At 50.5% G+C, this 12,310-nt stretch overlaps 3 protein-coding genes across 3 annotated transcripts; all 3 read right to left on the bottom strand.

Moving 5' to 3' along the window:
- Nucleotides 1-441: 441 nt before the first annotated feature.
- Nucleotides 442-2,760, bottom strand: MIND_01008400 (Gaba permease; the record flags this gene model as incomplete). The annotated part of the gene is made up of 17 exons (XM_037366680.1): nucleotides 442-650; nucleotides 703-754; nucleotides 805-1,055; nucleotides 1,107-1,131; nucleotides 1,183-1,213; nucleotides 1,265-1,276; nucleotides 1,324-1,367; nucleotides 1,417-1,514; nucleotides 1,561-1,645; nucleotides 1,693-1,778; nucleotides 1,821-1,980; nucleotides 2,029-2,062; nucleotides 2,106-2,229; nucleotides 2,278-2,344; nucleotides 2,394-2,474; nucleotides 2,521-2,619; nucleotides 2,665-2,760. The coding sequence occupies 17 exons, from the start codon at nucleotides 2,758-2,760 to the stop codon at nucleotides 442-444; spliced, it is 1,554 nt and encodes a 517-aa protein (XP_037216074.1).
- A 354-nt stretch (nucleotides 2,761-3,114) lies between these two features.
- On the bottom strand, nucleotides 3,115-5,416 carry MIND_01008500 (RNA helicase; the record flags this gene model as incomplete). The annotated part of the gene is made up of 10 exons (XM_037366681.1): nucleotides 3,115-3,134; nucleotides 3,185-3,238; nucleotides 3,287-3,460; nucleotides 3,505-3,578; nucleotides 3,629-4,545; nucleotides 4,597-4,613; nucleotides 4,661-4,739; nucleotides 4,789-4,893; nucleotides 4,939-4,971; nucleotides 5,357-5,416. The coding sequence occupies 10 exons, from the start codon at nucleotides 5,414-5,416 to the stop codon at nucleotides 3,115-3,117; spliced, it is 1,533 nt and encodes a 510-aa protein (XP_037216075.1).
- A 3,965-nt stretch (nucleotides 5,417-9,381) lies between these two features.
- MIND_01008600 (uncharacterized protein) lies at nucleotides 9,382-11,206 on the bottom strand (the record flags this gene model as incomplete). The annotated part of the gene is made up of 6 exons (XM_037366682.1): nucleotides 9,382-9,813; nucleotides 9,861-10,206; nucleotides 10,259-10,412; nucleotides 10,464-10,658; nucleotides 10,702-11,051; nucleotides 11,106-11,206. The coding sequence occupies 6 exons, from the start codon at nucleotides 11,204-11,206 to the stop codon at nucleotides 9,382-9,384; spliced, it is 1,578 nt and encodes a 525-aa protein (XP_037216076.1).
- Nucleotides 11,207-12,310: the final 1,104 nt, after the last annotated feature.

The raw sequence follows: 12,310 nt of genomic DNA on the forward strand, positions 1-12,310 counted from the left end.
ATGGTTCTCCTAAAAGAGTGACAATTAATTAATTAAAATATATATAAAAATTATAGTATATTTTGAAGAGTATCAATTTCAAATCTCACATGTATATATATGGATATCATAATTTGTATACCTTCCTCATAGAGCAATTCTAGAAACTGAAAAGTTAAATATTGTATTTTGCCTACCTGTTGCCAGCTCTACTGACATAATACTACTCAACAATGGCACAATAATCTTCAGTTTATATAATATTTTTATGTAATTCCCCTGGACCTTTGTAGAGTGTCTCATCTCAACTATAGAAGATTACAGACATCAGATCTGTTAGATTCTCACTATGTAATATAACTCATCAACATAGATAAGAGCAGACTAGAATATTGGTAACAGTGGTCAACAATACCCAAGTAGTCTACTACTTGTTCTACTTGATCAATCTTACACAGTACTTCAAACTTTTATTCCAGTTCTCTCCGAGTCCTGATCACGCTCCTTCATGGCCGCCTCGATAGTTGCGACCGGTCCCTTGAACCAGTGGACACCACCCACAACTGGCGCATAGTACCACAACAATGATAGGATCATCACCCCACCAAGCACGACAATGCTGTAGTTCATGTCCTGCACGTCCGTCTGCGGTGTTGTAGGAAATAGAAAGACTGTTGATGAAGATAAGAATTTTGGCTTAGGTAAGAGTGCAAGCAGACAAACCTATCCCCAAGAAGAGCATGAACAGAACAGCAATAGCTGCAACAGGTAGACTCTACGATAAAGAATATGAGCTTTCAAATAACAAACAGCACCAAAACATACAAAGATGCCCAGCGAAAAGGGCCCAGGTTTGAACTGGTTGTGCTTTCGCCCTGCAAAACGTGCGACAATGGGTATGGCATAGGCGACATACAATGCGATGACAGATATGGCGAACACTGCATTGATCGCTTGGGGGCCAGCGAATACGAGGATGCCCACGAGGATGGAGAAGAATGCATCGAAGAGGACGGTGTTGACAGGGGTGCCGGTGAATTCGTTCATACGATATAGCCAACCAGAGAAGGGAAGAGCTGAAATTGGTCAATAACTTGAGCTGAAATAGAGAGAGAAATTGAACTAACCACCATCTCTGCTGAATGCATATGTCTAGGACACATTTAATTCCGATGCATATTGACAGCACAACGAGGGACCCACTTGTCGGCTCGCCGCAAGTAACATTGAAGAGCTTCGGAAGATTTAGTGAGTTCATTTGGGTGAACTGCAGTTAGGATATTACCCCATCATGTATCTGCCTATTATTGAAACGAGCGGAGCGACGAGAATAAGTAGACGCACTGCACGATTACCACGACAGCCCACAGTGCCAAAGTTGCTCGCTTCTGCTTGAGATTAGAGACGGTTTCAATACGAAAAAGGGAATATATGCACCCCAAAACTATTGAAAAAGATGGTGGCCATTGGCTGGGGGCTGTCATAAAGTGCCGCCAGGTCTGTACCCATGCAAAAAGCAAGGGAAATATTGATCGCTTTAAGAGGTCGGAAACATGCTCATCAGGAAACAGATGAACTAACCCCATCCTAAAAGACCCGCGATTCCGATAGCCCAGACAATTGCCCATGGTACAGCGGTTGCTGCATTAGATGCCTCCTCGCTGATCTACAAATATCAACAAGGATTTCATGGAGATCGTGCAAAGAGCTGACATGAACCGAGGAATCAAACGAACAGATTGTCCAAAGAGGAGCGAGAAAACTGAGGATGAACGTATAACTCTGCGGCCAGCCGTTCACTACAAATCTCAGTCGGCTATAATGGATGAAATGAAACGTACAATTGCTCAAACCACCCAATGCAAAAGAAGCCGTATTTTTGAACTCGGCAGGTGTGGCCGCAGGAAGCGCAACAATGACGACGATGCATAGAACGACGTTGAGTATGACATAGACAGTCTGTAACCGCGCGAGAACCGTTGTTCCAAGACAACAGACCATCTAAAGAAGTGTTCTAAGACAAACCCGAGCTCGAGATAAGATACGCACTGCGTGTGATGCAACGATAGCGACATAGACCCCACTTTTGCCCTTAGCGACCTGCTACGAGCAGACTAAAAACATACTATGTTTGAGCGGAAGTGGCTGAGAAGTTCCCATCTGAACCGATGGACGCTGCAGCCATAACTTGGACGGCGGCAGCCCAATCAATCGACGCGACAGAGGTAATGGAACCAACGGTATTGGCATCTGAGAGTAGTCAATAACGCGAACAGGAGGTAACAAAAGGAAGCTCACACCCCACAATCCAGCAGAGCAGATTCCGCCATCGAGGAGACGACAAAGAGTAGGTCCAGAAGTATAGCTGCCAGGTTATAAGCTGAGCCAACGCCAAAGGAAGAAGCCACACATACCCCACCAGAGGTTGGCGCGGCAGACGCGAGTTCTGCCATAGCCATCCCCACAAACAGGATGAATATGCTTGCAACAGCCCACTATGCCCATGATAAGTCCCGTGGCCCCCTTGTCCTCAACACTCACTCCCCAGACCATAGAAGCGCCACCCCCGGGAAGCGAGTAGAACAGAACGGACGCGATAGACGGCAGCAAACCAATAATCGAAAATGCGATACCAAACACCTGCGTCATGTAAATTTTCAGCCTAACAGAATGATTTGAGGTTACCTCTAAGGGTGTGAAGGCGCGTTTGAATTCCTGCTTGTACCCCAACGATGCAAGCAGTTCTTCGTCCGCGATACGGATAGTTTCTCGTCGAGACATGGCAGTCGCGAGTTAGGGCGTTTAGGCGGGTGCTCAAAGCGTTATCATGGAGCAAGCGTGGGGATTTGACCGCCGTACACGGAGTACTGATAGGGAAGACACGACATGGGAGCGTCAGTTGGTGGTGGTGGAAAGAAAACTCGAAAATAGATTGTTGATCGCTCGTTGTGATCTGAATCATGTGTTGCATCAGCGGGGAATGGCGCTACGCTCCCAATACTAAATAGGACAGTCAAAGACCAGCCGTTCAATGCACTCGGAAATTTGGCATTCCTATAGGAATTTGCAAGCACTTAAATAAAAGGCTCAGGGTCTGAAAAGATACATTTCTAATTTCCCTTGTCCACTCCCATATCAACGAAGAGTCACTAGTTCTGTTGTAACGATAAGTCGCAGATTGACAATCCTTCAAAGGAGTGCTTACCCTCAGCCGACGTGGGATGAATAGCCACAGTGTCATCCAGATCTTGCTTACGAGCTGGGGCTCCGTCAGATGTGAACGGTTAAAAACTGCAAGCAAGTTCACCATTCATCTTGACCGCAACAGCAAATCCTTGCATCATCTCGTCGCTGCCCGCTCCGATGATGTGGATTCCAACAACCCGCTCCTCCGGCCCGACACAAATGAGCTTGAACATTGACGGCTCCTTGTGCTCTTCCTCAATCATAGAGAAGTACAGCGAGCGGAACGAGGTCTTGTCTGGATGGAGTTAGCAACTAGATATTTCACTAAACCACACTCACAAATCTTTACCGAGTCCCCGTATTTCTCGCGCGCTTGTGGCTCGGTGAGTCCAACAGTGCCGATGGTTGGGTGGCTAAAAGGATGAATCAAACCATGGTGACAAGATAAGGACTAGACACCAACGAGAACACGACGGTGGGGATGTTGTCGTAGCTTAGTTTATCGTTCTTGAACTCAGGAGGACCGAATAGTCGGTTGGACAGTCGTCGTCCAGCAGCAATCGCCACAGGCGTCAAGAGTGCTTTCCCTTGAACATCGCCAATGGCGGTTATGCCTGGAACATTGGTGTTTTGGAACTCGTCGACGATGATATCGCCTTTGGAGTCGAGCTTGACGCCAATCTCTTCCAGCCCCATATCAGCAGTCAAAGCCTTGCGCCCAATGGCCCACACCAACGCGTCGACCTCGATGCTTTCGCCTTTGTCGGTGGTGACAGTGAGGGTCTTGCCCTTCTCGCCCGTCACACGAACAACCTTGCTAGATTTGTGGACATTGACGCCGGTATGCTCCATCCATGGGGTAAGAGTTTGTTGGAGGGCTGGGTCAAACGTCCGCAGAACGGTTTCTCCACGAATTATAATGTGCGTTTCTGAGCCAAGCCCATTGAAAACACCAGCAAGCTCGACCGCGATATAGCCGGCTCCGACGACAGCAACGCGTTTAGGTTGGTTTTCGAGGGCGAAGAAGCCGTCACTGTCTATTCCGAGAGAAGCCCCGGGAATTTCTTCGTCAGAAGGAATCGTCGGATGGCCGCCAGTGGCGATACAGATGTTGTCTGTGTTGAGCGTATACTTCTGGCCATCTGGCCGCGTTACTTCAACCGATTTAGCGGAGGTGAGACGACCATAACCATGGTGGTGCTCGACACCCTCCTTCTCGAAATTGCTCGCGTAGATACCGTTCAGTCGTCGGATGTAGGCGTCCCGCTGGGGCTTGAATGTTGCCCAGTCAAATCTGGGAACGCTGCCTTCGCCTTTAAGATGATAGCCTTTTGCGTGGTTGTCGAATTTTTCCTGTAGGTCTGCAGCATGCCACATTATCTTCGAAATAAATCAACATGGTGTGTTTATACTGGCGGAGGTAAATGTCACCTTCTTGGGAACACATCCTAGACGCGTTCAGACGCGACACTAAACACGAAAAGGCCCTACATACCAACATTGACGCAAGTGCCGCCGAGAATACCGCTCATTTCGACCACCGCGACTTTCTTGCCGTACGAGGCAGCTCTTCTCTGATACACGGATGAGAACAAGGCAGTTGGAGGAGTGGTAGAAGCATACAGAGCATCCAGACCCTCCACTACCGCCTCCAATCAGAACGAGGTCGTACTTCTCAATGGTGGGTTTGTCGAAAATTGGCGGCATCGTTGCAAGATTTCGTGAGATCTGGTTCAGGTTTGCGTGGCGCCACAGCGATGGTGGGTAACGGACCAAAGAGAGCCGTGCGATGGCGGATCTGGGGCCCTGCAACGCCAGAACGAAAGCAACCCTTGGTTATAAGCAAAAGGGGGCGGGTGTGTCAGCTTGACTTTGTCACATGCTTTCTTTGGAAAGAAAGTCGGTCAGCGTCGGTGTTCATGGGGCAATTATGGCGTCTACATTGCGTAGAATCGGAGCTATCTATAAGTATCCAAGTCCCCGAGCTCGGTATCGAACTCACTGCGACTAAGTTGTCCTTTGCGCATTTTTTCGCCATTCGCTCCTCACGTGCCGAGAACGTCGAGGCTAGCAATGTCCACGTCCATATGGACATGGACATGGACATGGACATGGACCGGATCAAAATCCGATCAATGATGGAGTCCATGGACAAGTTTCGAGCGTGACGCGGACATGGGCTTGGACGTACTTTGGTGGTCGCTTTGGCGCAGCTGTGGACCACGCGATGGACGTGCCGATGGACAAGCATAGATTAGATTTACTATGAGTCATCACGCTGACATCAATCAATCCACGTGCCTCGGAGCTGCCGTCATCGCCCTTCGTTTACTCCTCCACTCGTGGCACCAACACTGTTACGCATAGCGACGAGCAGCGTCCATAGTAAGCTCTAATCCTCTCATTCTAAGCTCCCCCAACTAACTGCCATGTGTTCCAAGCAGCCGTTGAAGCCCAAGCATGGACCGAGCCCAAGCGCACCAGCAGCAAGCATATAAGGACGCATTGCCGTCGCCCCTCTCATCCCCACCATAAACCACCACTCTCCCGCCCTCCATGGCACCACCACCGGCCACTGTTGCTGTAGATGACCCCGAGATACGACAAACCAAGAACTGCAGCAGCTGTCATTCACCAATGGGACCTCTCCGTGTTCACCAGGGCACAAACACGCCCGGAAATAGAGGTTCTATCGCTCAAACGGTACGCTGTATAGCTATATCACTCTGTCCCTGGTTGCTCATTCTCCAACCAGTGCAAAAACTTGCAATGCAGCCATACCATCATTCACACTCCCCGTTATGTTATGGCGGATGCCGATGCGCTCATCTATCGGATTCACGCCCCGCGCAGCAGGTCAACTCATCCCGCCACAGTATAACCGCCCTCTTCGTCGCGCTCCAGTCATCCCAAAGCCGCCCGTGGTGAATAGGAGAATGGCCTGTAACAATCCAGAGTGCCGATCTCCAGGCTCGCAGACATGTATCGAATTCCTCTGCAAAAAATGCTGTCTCGCCGCCTCCAGTCACCCAATGACCTCCATCCGTGACCCTTGCGCCAACCACAAGACCCCAGCCATAATCGATACTCCAGCGGTGGTTCCTGCGGCGGTTCCTGCGGTAGTTCCAGCGCAATTGACTGTGCCAGCGAAACCCCCAGTTGCGGCAACTACAAATCGAAAGAATAAGAAGAAGACGGGTGGTGGTGCGCCCGTCTTTGAGCCAGTCAATATGCGCGACAATCTTGCGCAACCAATCGGCGAGTTATGGCGTGGTCCGGTGGCGTCGCAGGAGATGGCTACAACACAAAACGCGAAGGCCTTGAAGCTACAGTTGGAGGAAGCAGAGAAGACGAAGGTGCGAATCTCAATCTACTACAAGGCAGGCATTCTTTTCTCTATGTCGTTCCACACTTACTTATTGTTTCGACAGAAGCGAACACAGGCCCTGGCCTTCTGGCTGTCCATTCCCACATACCCACACGGTACCCTCTCGCAAATTCCAGGCCTCATCAATGATCTTGGGCTGAACGATGGTCGCCGCGTCGAAATCTGGGACTACAATGAGTCTGCCTGGACGTCGATGTCAGTCTCCGCCCGGCTTTGTGGTAGATCGCCTCCCGCCGCACAATAATTCGGCTTCCAGAGACTCTATTGGATGTTTGGACCGACGATGACTGCCCCGCTATCGAAGAGAATCGCGTTCCAGTCAATCCGCCTTTCAAGCGGGCTGCTCCATCTCCAGCAAATAGCCCAAGGTCCAAAGTGCCACGAATGGAAGCTGTCCACACCGACGCAGCCTCCGAGAGTCATGCGACGGTATCAGACAAAACAACGCCACATCTCGATACTCCGCCGGCGGCGAATCCACCTCCCGCACCCAGACCTCTGCCGGCAGCACCTGTCGATGAAGAGAGTCGACTCTATTCGTCATATTCTGCTCAGGAGTGGAATGACAAGTGGAATCGGGTACGGCAGTTGCGCCGACTCGGGCGATCCAGCATTCAAATACATCAACCAGGCATTTCAGCATGTCTTCGGTCGAAAACACCGTCGGCAAACACTCCGGCCCTACGAGAAGGGTTGGGAAAGTGCGCCAGACCAACTCAAGCAACAATATATCTCTCTCGGTGACATTCCTGAAGCCTCGCTTGGCCGGCTTCTCAAGGGACTCACGGTTTCGAGTTCTATCCTTGCTCCTACAGTTCGTACCCCAACTCCAATCATACCGAATCCCACCGTTCCACACCAACCTCCAGCGTCTCGCGCACAATCACTCGACATCGAGCAGTTAGACCTTGCTTTCGATTCCAGGGAAGCCTCGATCTTGAACAGCAACAGCAGACGAATGGTGGACTACTGGCCGAGTTGTTCGGGTCCTGTGGGGCCTGTGGTATTGCATTCTTCTTCAAACCATCCGACAAGCTTGAGCAGATGCTCTATGCGTTTGACTCGGAGCCTCGTCACCCGACGTTGCTTCAAGAGATCTGCCGTCAGCACCGGGCGGAGCATGATATATTCGAAAACATCCTCGGCGCGAGTTTCTGGCCACAGACCATTAACTATGCGGGATTTGTCCTGTGTCTCACAAGTGCCGAGAGTCTCGATATACTTGCTGATATCGCAGAAGACCCATCTGGCAGCGACTTCTACCACAGAGCAATGGAACGTCGTCATCTTGCCCCCCAGTCGATCTTCAAAGCGGTTTATGGCTAGTGAGTAGTACTTCTGTTTTTGCTAATTATGTCTGATTTACTTCATCTTTAGTTTCGGACCGTTGGGATACCATGTCATCCGCGACACTGTTCGGTCGGCCGCTGAAAAGTTTGCGCTGGCTCGAGGCAAACTGAAACAATCGGAGCTGATTGAGGAGGTCCTGGTTCCTGAGGCGCAGCTGCTGCTCATTCTACAGGATCTTGGCGAGCAGGTTAACGCGCATGAAATCCTTGAGCGCAGCAGCTCATTCGGCAATCTTTTCCATTCTGATCATTGGGACCGACAACGGGCAATCAATGCAGTACGAGCAGAGCCCAGTTCTCCAACATCGACACCAATGACGGAACATCTGATCCGTTTCGACTCTCTTCCCGACATCTCACTCCCACCTCCGGCACCCTTCCCATCGCTACAACCTCTCGATAATCTGGGTGCGCTGCTTGACCGAGTAGAGGCTGTCATCAAAGAGGAGCCTAATGACGAACTTGAGCCAGTTCCTTTGGCGCAGTTGTGCATGTTTTGTGACGAACCACTACCCGTAACGCCGTCATCCACTCTGGTTCAACGCGGCGAGCAGTTGAAGACAATCTCAGCCCCTTCTCCCTGTCCCGGCAACCCTTCGATCGACAACTTGCAAATATTACAGCAAGCGGGGACTACTGCGAGCGCCATAGGTTTGAGCTTCGCGATCTTCCTATTGGACGCAATAAAGGGTGGCCTGAGGAGCCTGATTTCGGTGGTCTCCAAGAGCGGCTGCTTGCCCTGCAAGGCACCTTACAGGAGGTCGTTAACTCTCCAGAGTTCAGTTACTTCTTCAAGCTGGCAAAGGAACGGGTGACGCATTGGAACGGCACCTCCCACCAGCTAGCATCTGTGCATGCTCAGATGCTCCATCCTAATCGGGCGAAGATTAGTACTGGATAGTACGTGTATTCTGGCTTTCGGAAATTCCCTGTTTTCTTACTTGATATACAGCTATGGCGAGGTCGGCACCACCATCTTCTTCCCTATCATCTCCTTGTTTTTCCCGAATCAACCCCATCTCCTGCATTGCAACCTCGGCCTCTCATATAATATCATTATCGATGAGGTTCTCATTCCGGAGGCCGTGTCTCGTATCATCCAGCAAGATCTCAACGTCAGCGATGTTCAAGCAAAGGTGACGATGGAAGCAAGCTATACCTTCGGTCGCATATTGCATCCCGACTCGGAGAATAAAGCGGTGGATGCGGTTATGCGGTATGTGACAGAGCAGCAGCAGTCCACTATATATCGCCTATGGCTTGCTTCGGGATCGACGCTCTACCTCCCTGCATGGGCGGCACGTGCCGCAACACTGGGTGCTCCGACAGTGATAAAGTCTGAGTCGGTGGAGATGACAGCTATACCGCGGGGAAGTTCTGACAGGAACGAGATTATAGACTTGACTCTGGACTCGGATGACGAAGAGTAGATTGTAATGACCTTTATGAAAGCGGCAATAAGAACAATTTGTAAATATGTTACAATAGTGCAGATCTAGGAATACTGTGGGGGTTGTGGCCACGCTGCCGGGAGAGCTCGACCATTGCCATATTTCGCCGCCGAATCATCTCATCTAGAAAGAAGTCGTACCTCTCTGCTGACATTTCCTGCACAATTGCCTGAAATCCGCCAAACCATGCATTCGTCTGCTCAGCGGCCGACGAGTTGAACCGCCAGCTCCCTTCCTTTGTGCGCAGCTGGGTGTATCGATATGGGTTGCAGTAACGACCACACTCAATGTCGGACTCTTTATGCTTGCACTTGAAGTGGAAAACGTCAACCGGGAGCGCACAGTTCTTGAAATAGTCGTCATCCTGGGAGCGGAGCATGGCAACGATTCGGCAATTGTTGTCGTGCCAGAGGACCTGCGGAAGGGACCGCTGCGTTGGGAACAGGCGTTTCCAGAACTTCTGTGCAGGTATATGAATACGTAGACAGGAAGCGGCGGATGTTATACCCGAACACCGTTGGGGGCTTCCGACCCATAGAACGTTGCACGCCCTACGATAACACCACAGGACATCACACATAGCTCCTCGTTGTGGGTACGACGCCGACCAAATCGGGCTTTTGGCTTCTGGTTCCCCACAGAGGGTTTGTCCGGACAGACACCATCCTCATCAATCTCGACATCCTCATCCTCGTCTGCACCTGTTCCTTCGATTCCATCGGCGATCATATCATCCCAGACCTTCTCGACGTCAAGCTGGAGATTGTATGGCCAGTCGGGAGGCAGAAAACGAGCTATAGCGTGGCCCTTGTTGCTTTCGTTATAAATTTTGGCGCAATTGGTGCCAGAGGTCCTAAAGCAGCCGATTAGGTACAGGCAGAGAAGTGAATATAAGAGAAACATACCATGCATTGACTTTCATGCTGGCAAACAGCTCTGCGACGTCCCGATGCATATAGAAGTGGCCGGATACTTGCATGAAGTCGATGGAGCTGCCGGGATAGTAGTGACGCCAGTTCTTGTCGACAAGGTAGTTGTGATAGTACCGTGTGTTACATTCTAGACGGTGTAATCAGTGCAAATAAACAAGATGATGTGGCCAGTACTCACGCGTACACTTGCGTGATGTTGCAAAGTCGGGAAGAGCGCCAAATTCCTTGGTAAAGACTGTGATTGGAACGCGGGAGGCCGAGGCTGATGACAAATCCCGAGAGCGGGATGCATTGGGGTCGGCATAAAGTCGTTTAGCGCAGGCCTCATCCTTGCAAGAACGGTGGGGTGAATCAAATGAATACAGTCCTTGTTCTGTGAGAAAAAAAAACCGACAGAGTGGGCACGAAACACACACCAATCTCCCTGGGGATACCATGGGTTAGGAAAACTGGCAGATACTTTGTTCGCAGTGCAAGCAGCTCGGTGTCGTCAAGCTCATATGCCCATGAACGCTCTCGGAGACTAGTCCATGCTTTCCGGCACTCGCTGTCGCTGAGGTCGAAAGCTGCCATGAAGAAGGTATGGTAGTTATCGGGAAGCGCCGCCAATGGTGTCATGATGTGTTCTGGTTGATACCAGCTCAGTGCTGGCTTGATCAGCCGTGCTAGCTCGATGAAGCGAACGATAGTTTCGTAGGGGAGTGAGTCGGACATGTATGGCAACAAAAGGAGGCAGAACGCGGCTCCATATATGCTCCCTCGGGCTCTAGCAGTCAGGTATTAGAGAAAAAAAAAAAAAGGTCAAAGCTCTATGACGCACAATAAGGCCACATGGCCATGTCGTGTTTGAGTGTGGCGGTGCGGAATAAAACAAGCGGTGCTCCAGGTACCGGGCCAAAGCACTACGGCAGGCCAAAACATGGACGACGAAGTAACGGCCGTTACCTAGTCGTGGACGCCCATGTAACGCACGTTACACTCTCTGATCGGGATCGGCGTGCATGATCCGACTGACCAAATCGGGACGTCCATGTCCAAGGTCCATGTCCATGGTCGCGTCCATGGACCTGGACAGGGCTAGTTTCGACGGTCTGCACGTGCCATATCTTTTTTTTTTCAGGTGCGCCTTCCGTCCGTCTAACCGACGACTAACCTATAGCTACGTGACCTGTTTGGCGAGGCGGCCAAACAACAACTCCCCTTTACCTTCAAGTGCTTTTAAATTGAAGTGTTTCGATGGTGCAAGCTTGTCCGCGACTCCGAATATTCGCCCTCGTCGCAGCGTTCCTACTTCTGGTGACGACAAGTAACTAAGACCATAAGCTTATATATATTCTGAGTTGTGATCAAAGAAAAACACAACAGGATCATAGCGCTCCAACACCCTCAGGGGAACGTGGCCCCCTCTTTCGACCATCTCCCGCCATCGGTTTCTACTCTTGCCTTCAGATAAGCGTTCAGCCCAGTACGTCTGCCGATACGTTTCTGCCATCGTAATAGCAGTTCGACGTGTAGTGGCCATCTTCGCAATAAGCTTCCACGTGATTGTGTTTTCATCATCCTGTGGACTTCTTGGAGGTATAGGCCACGACTCAAACCCATTATACCCGCCCGGCGCAAGCTGAAAGTAGCGCTTCCCGACCCGGAAGAGAATCATTTGGTAATCCTCGTGGGCCGTGTCCCAATACCGCTGAGGAATAACTCGACCAGGAAACCCAAAAGCACGGGTAAGAAGCCAAGCATGATCACAGGGCAATCCTTGCCATCGATAGACGTCTTCGTAATCAGACCAGTCTGCGGTATATGCAGGAGCGTTGTTCAATAAATCTCGAGCCCAGTGAGAAGTCAACTGCTCTAGCTCGAAACTGGCGGAGTCGGCAATGGGTGAAGGAAGGACGTCAAGTGCAACTGGCTTGGTCTAATTATGGTGTTAGCACGATAAAAACTGATTTGGTATTACACACATCGAGCATTTGCGATGACGGAATTGCACGTGTCCACAAATCATCCCGAGAGAGCCATAAA

Source organism: Mycena indigotica (assembly GCF_014461135.1).
Source record: "Mycena indigotica strain 171206Taipei chromosome Unknown Mind.scaff0009, whole genome shotgun sequence".
Classification (NCBI taxonomy): domain Eukaryota; kingdom Fungi; phylum Basidiomycota; class Agaricomycetes; order Agaricales; family Mycenaceae; genus Mycena; species Mycena indigotica.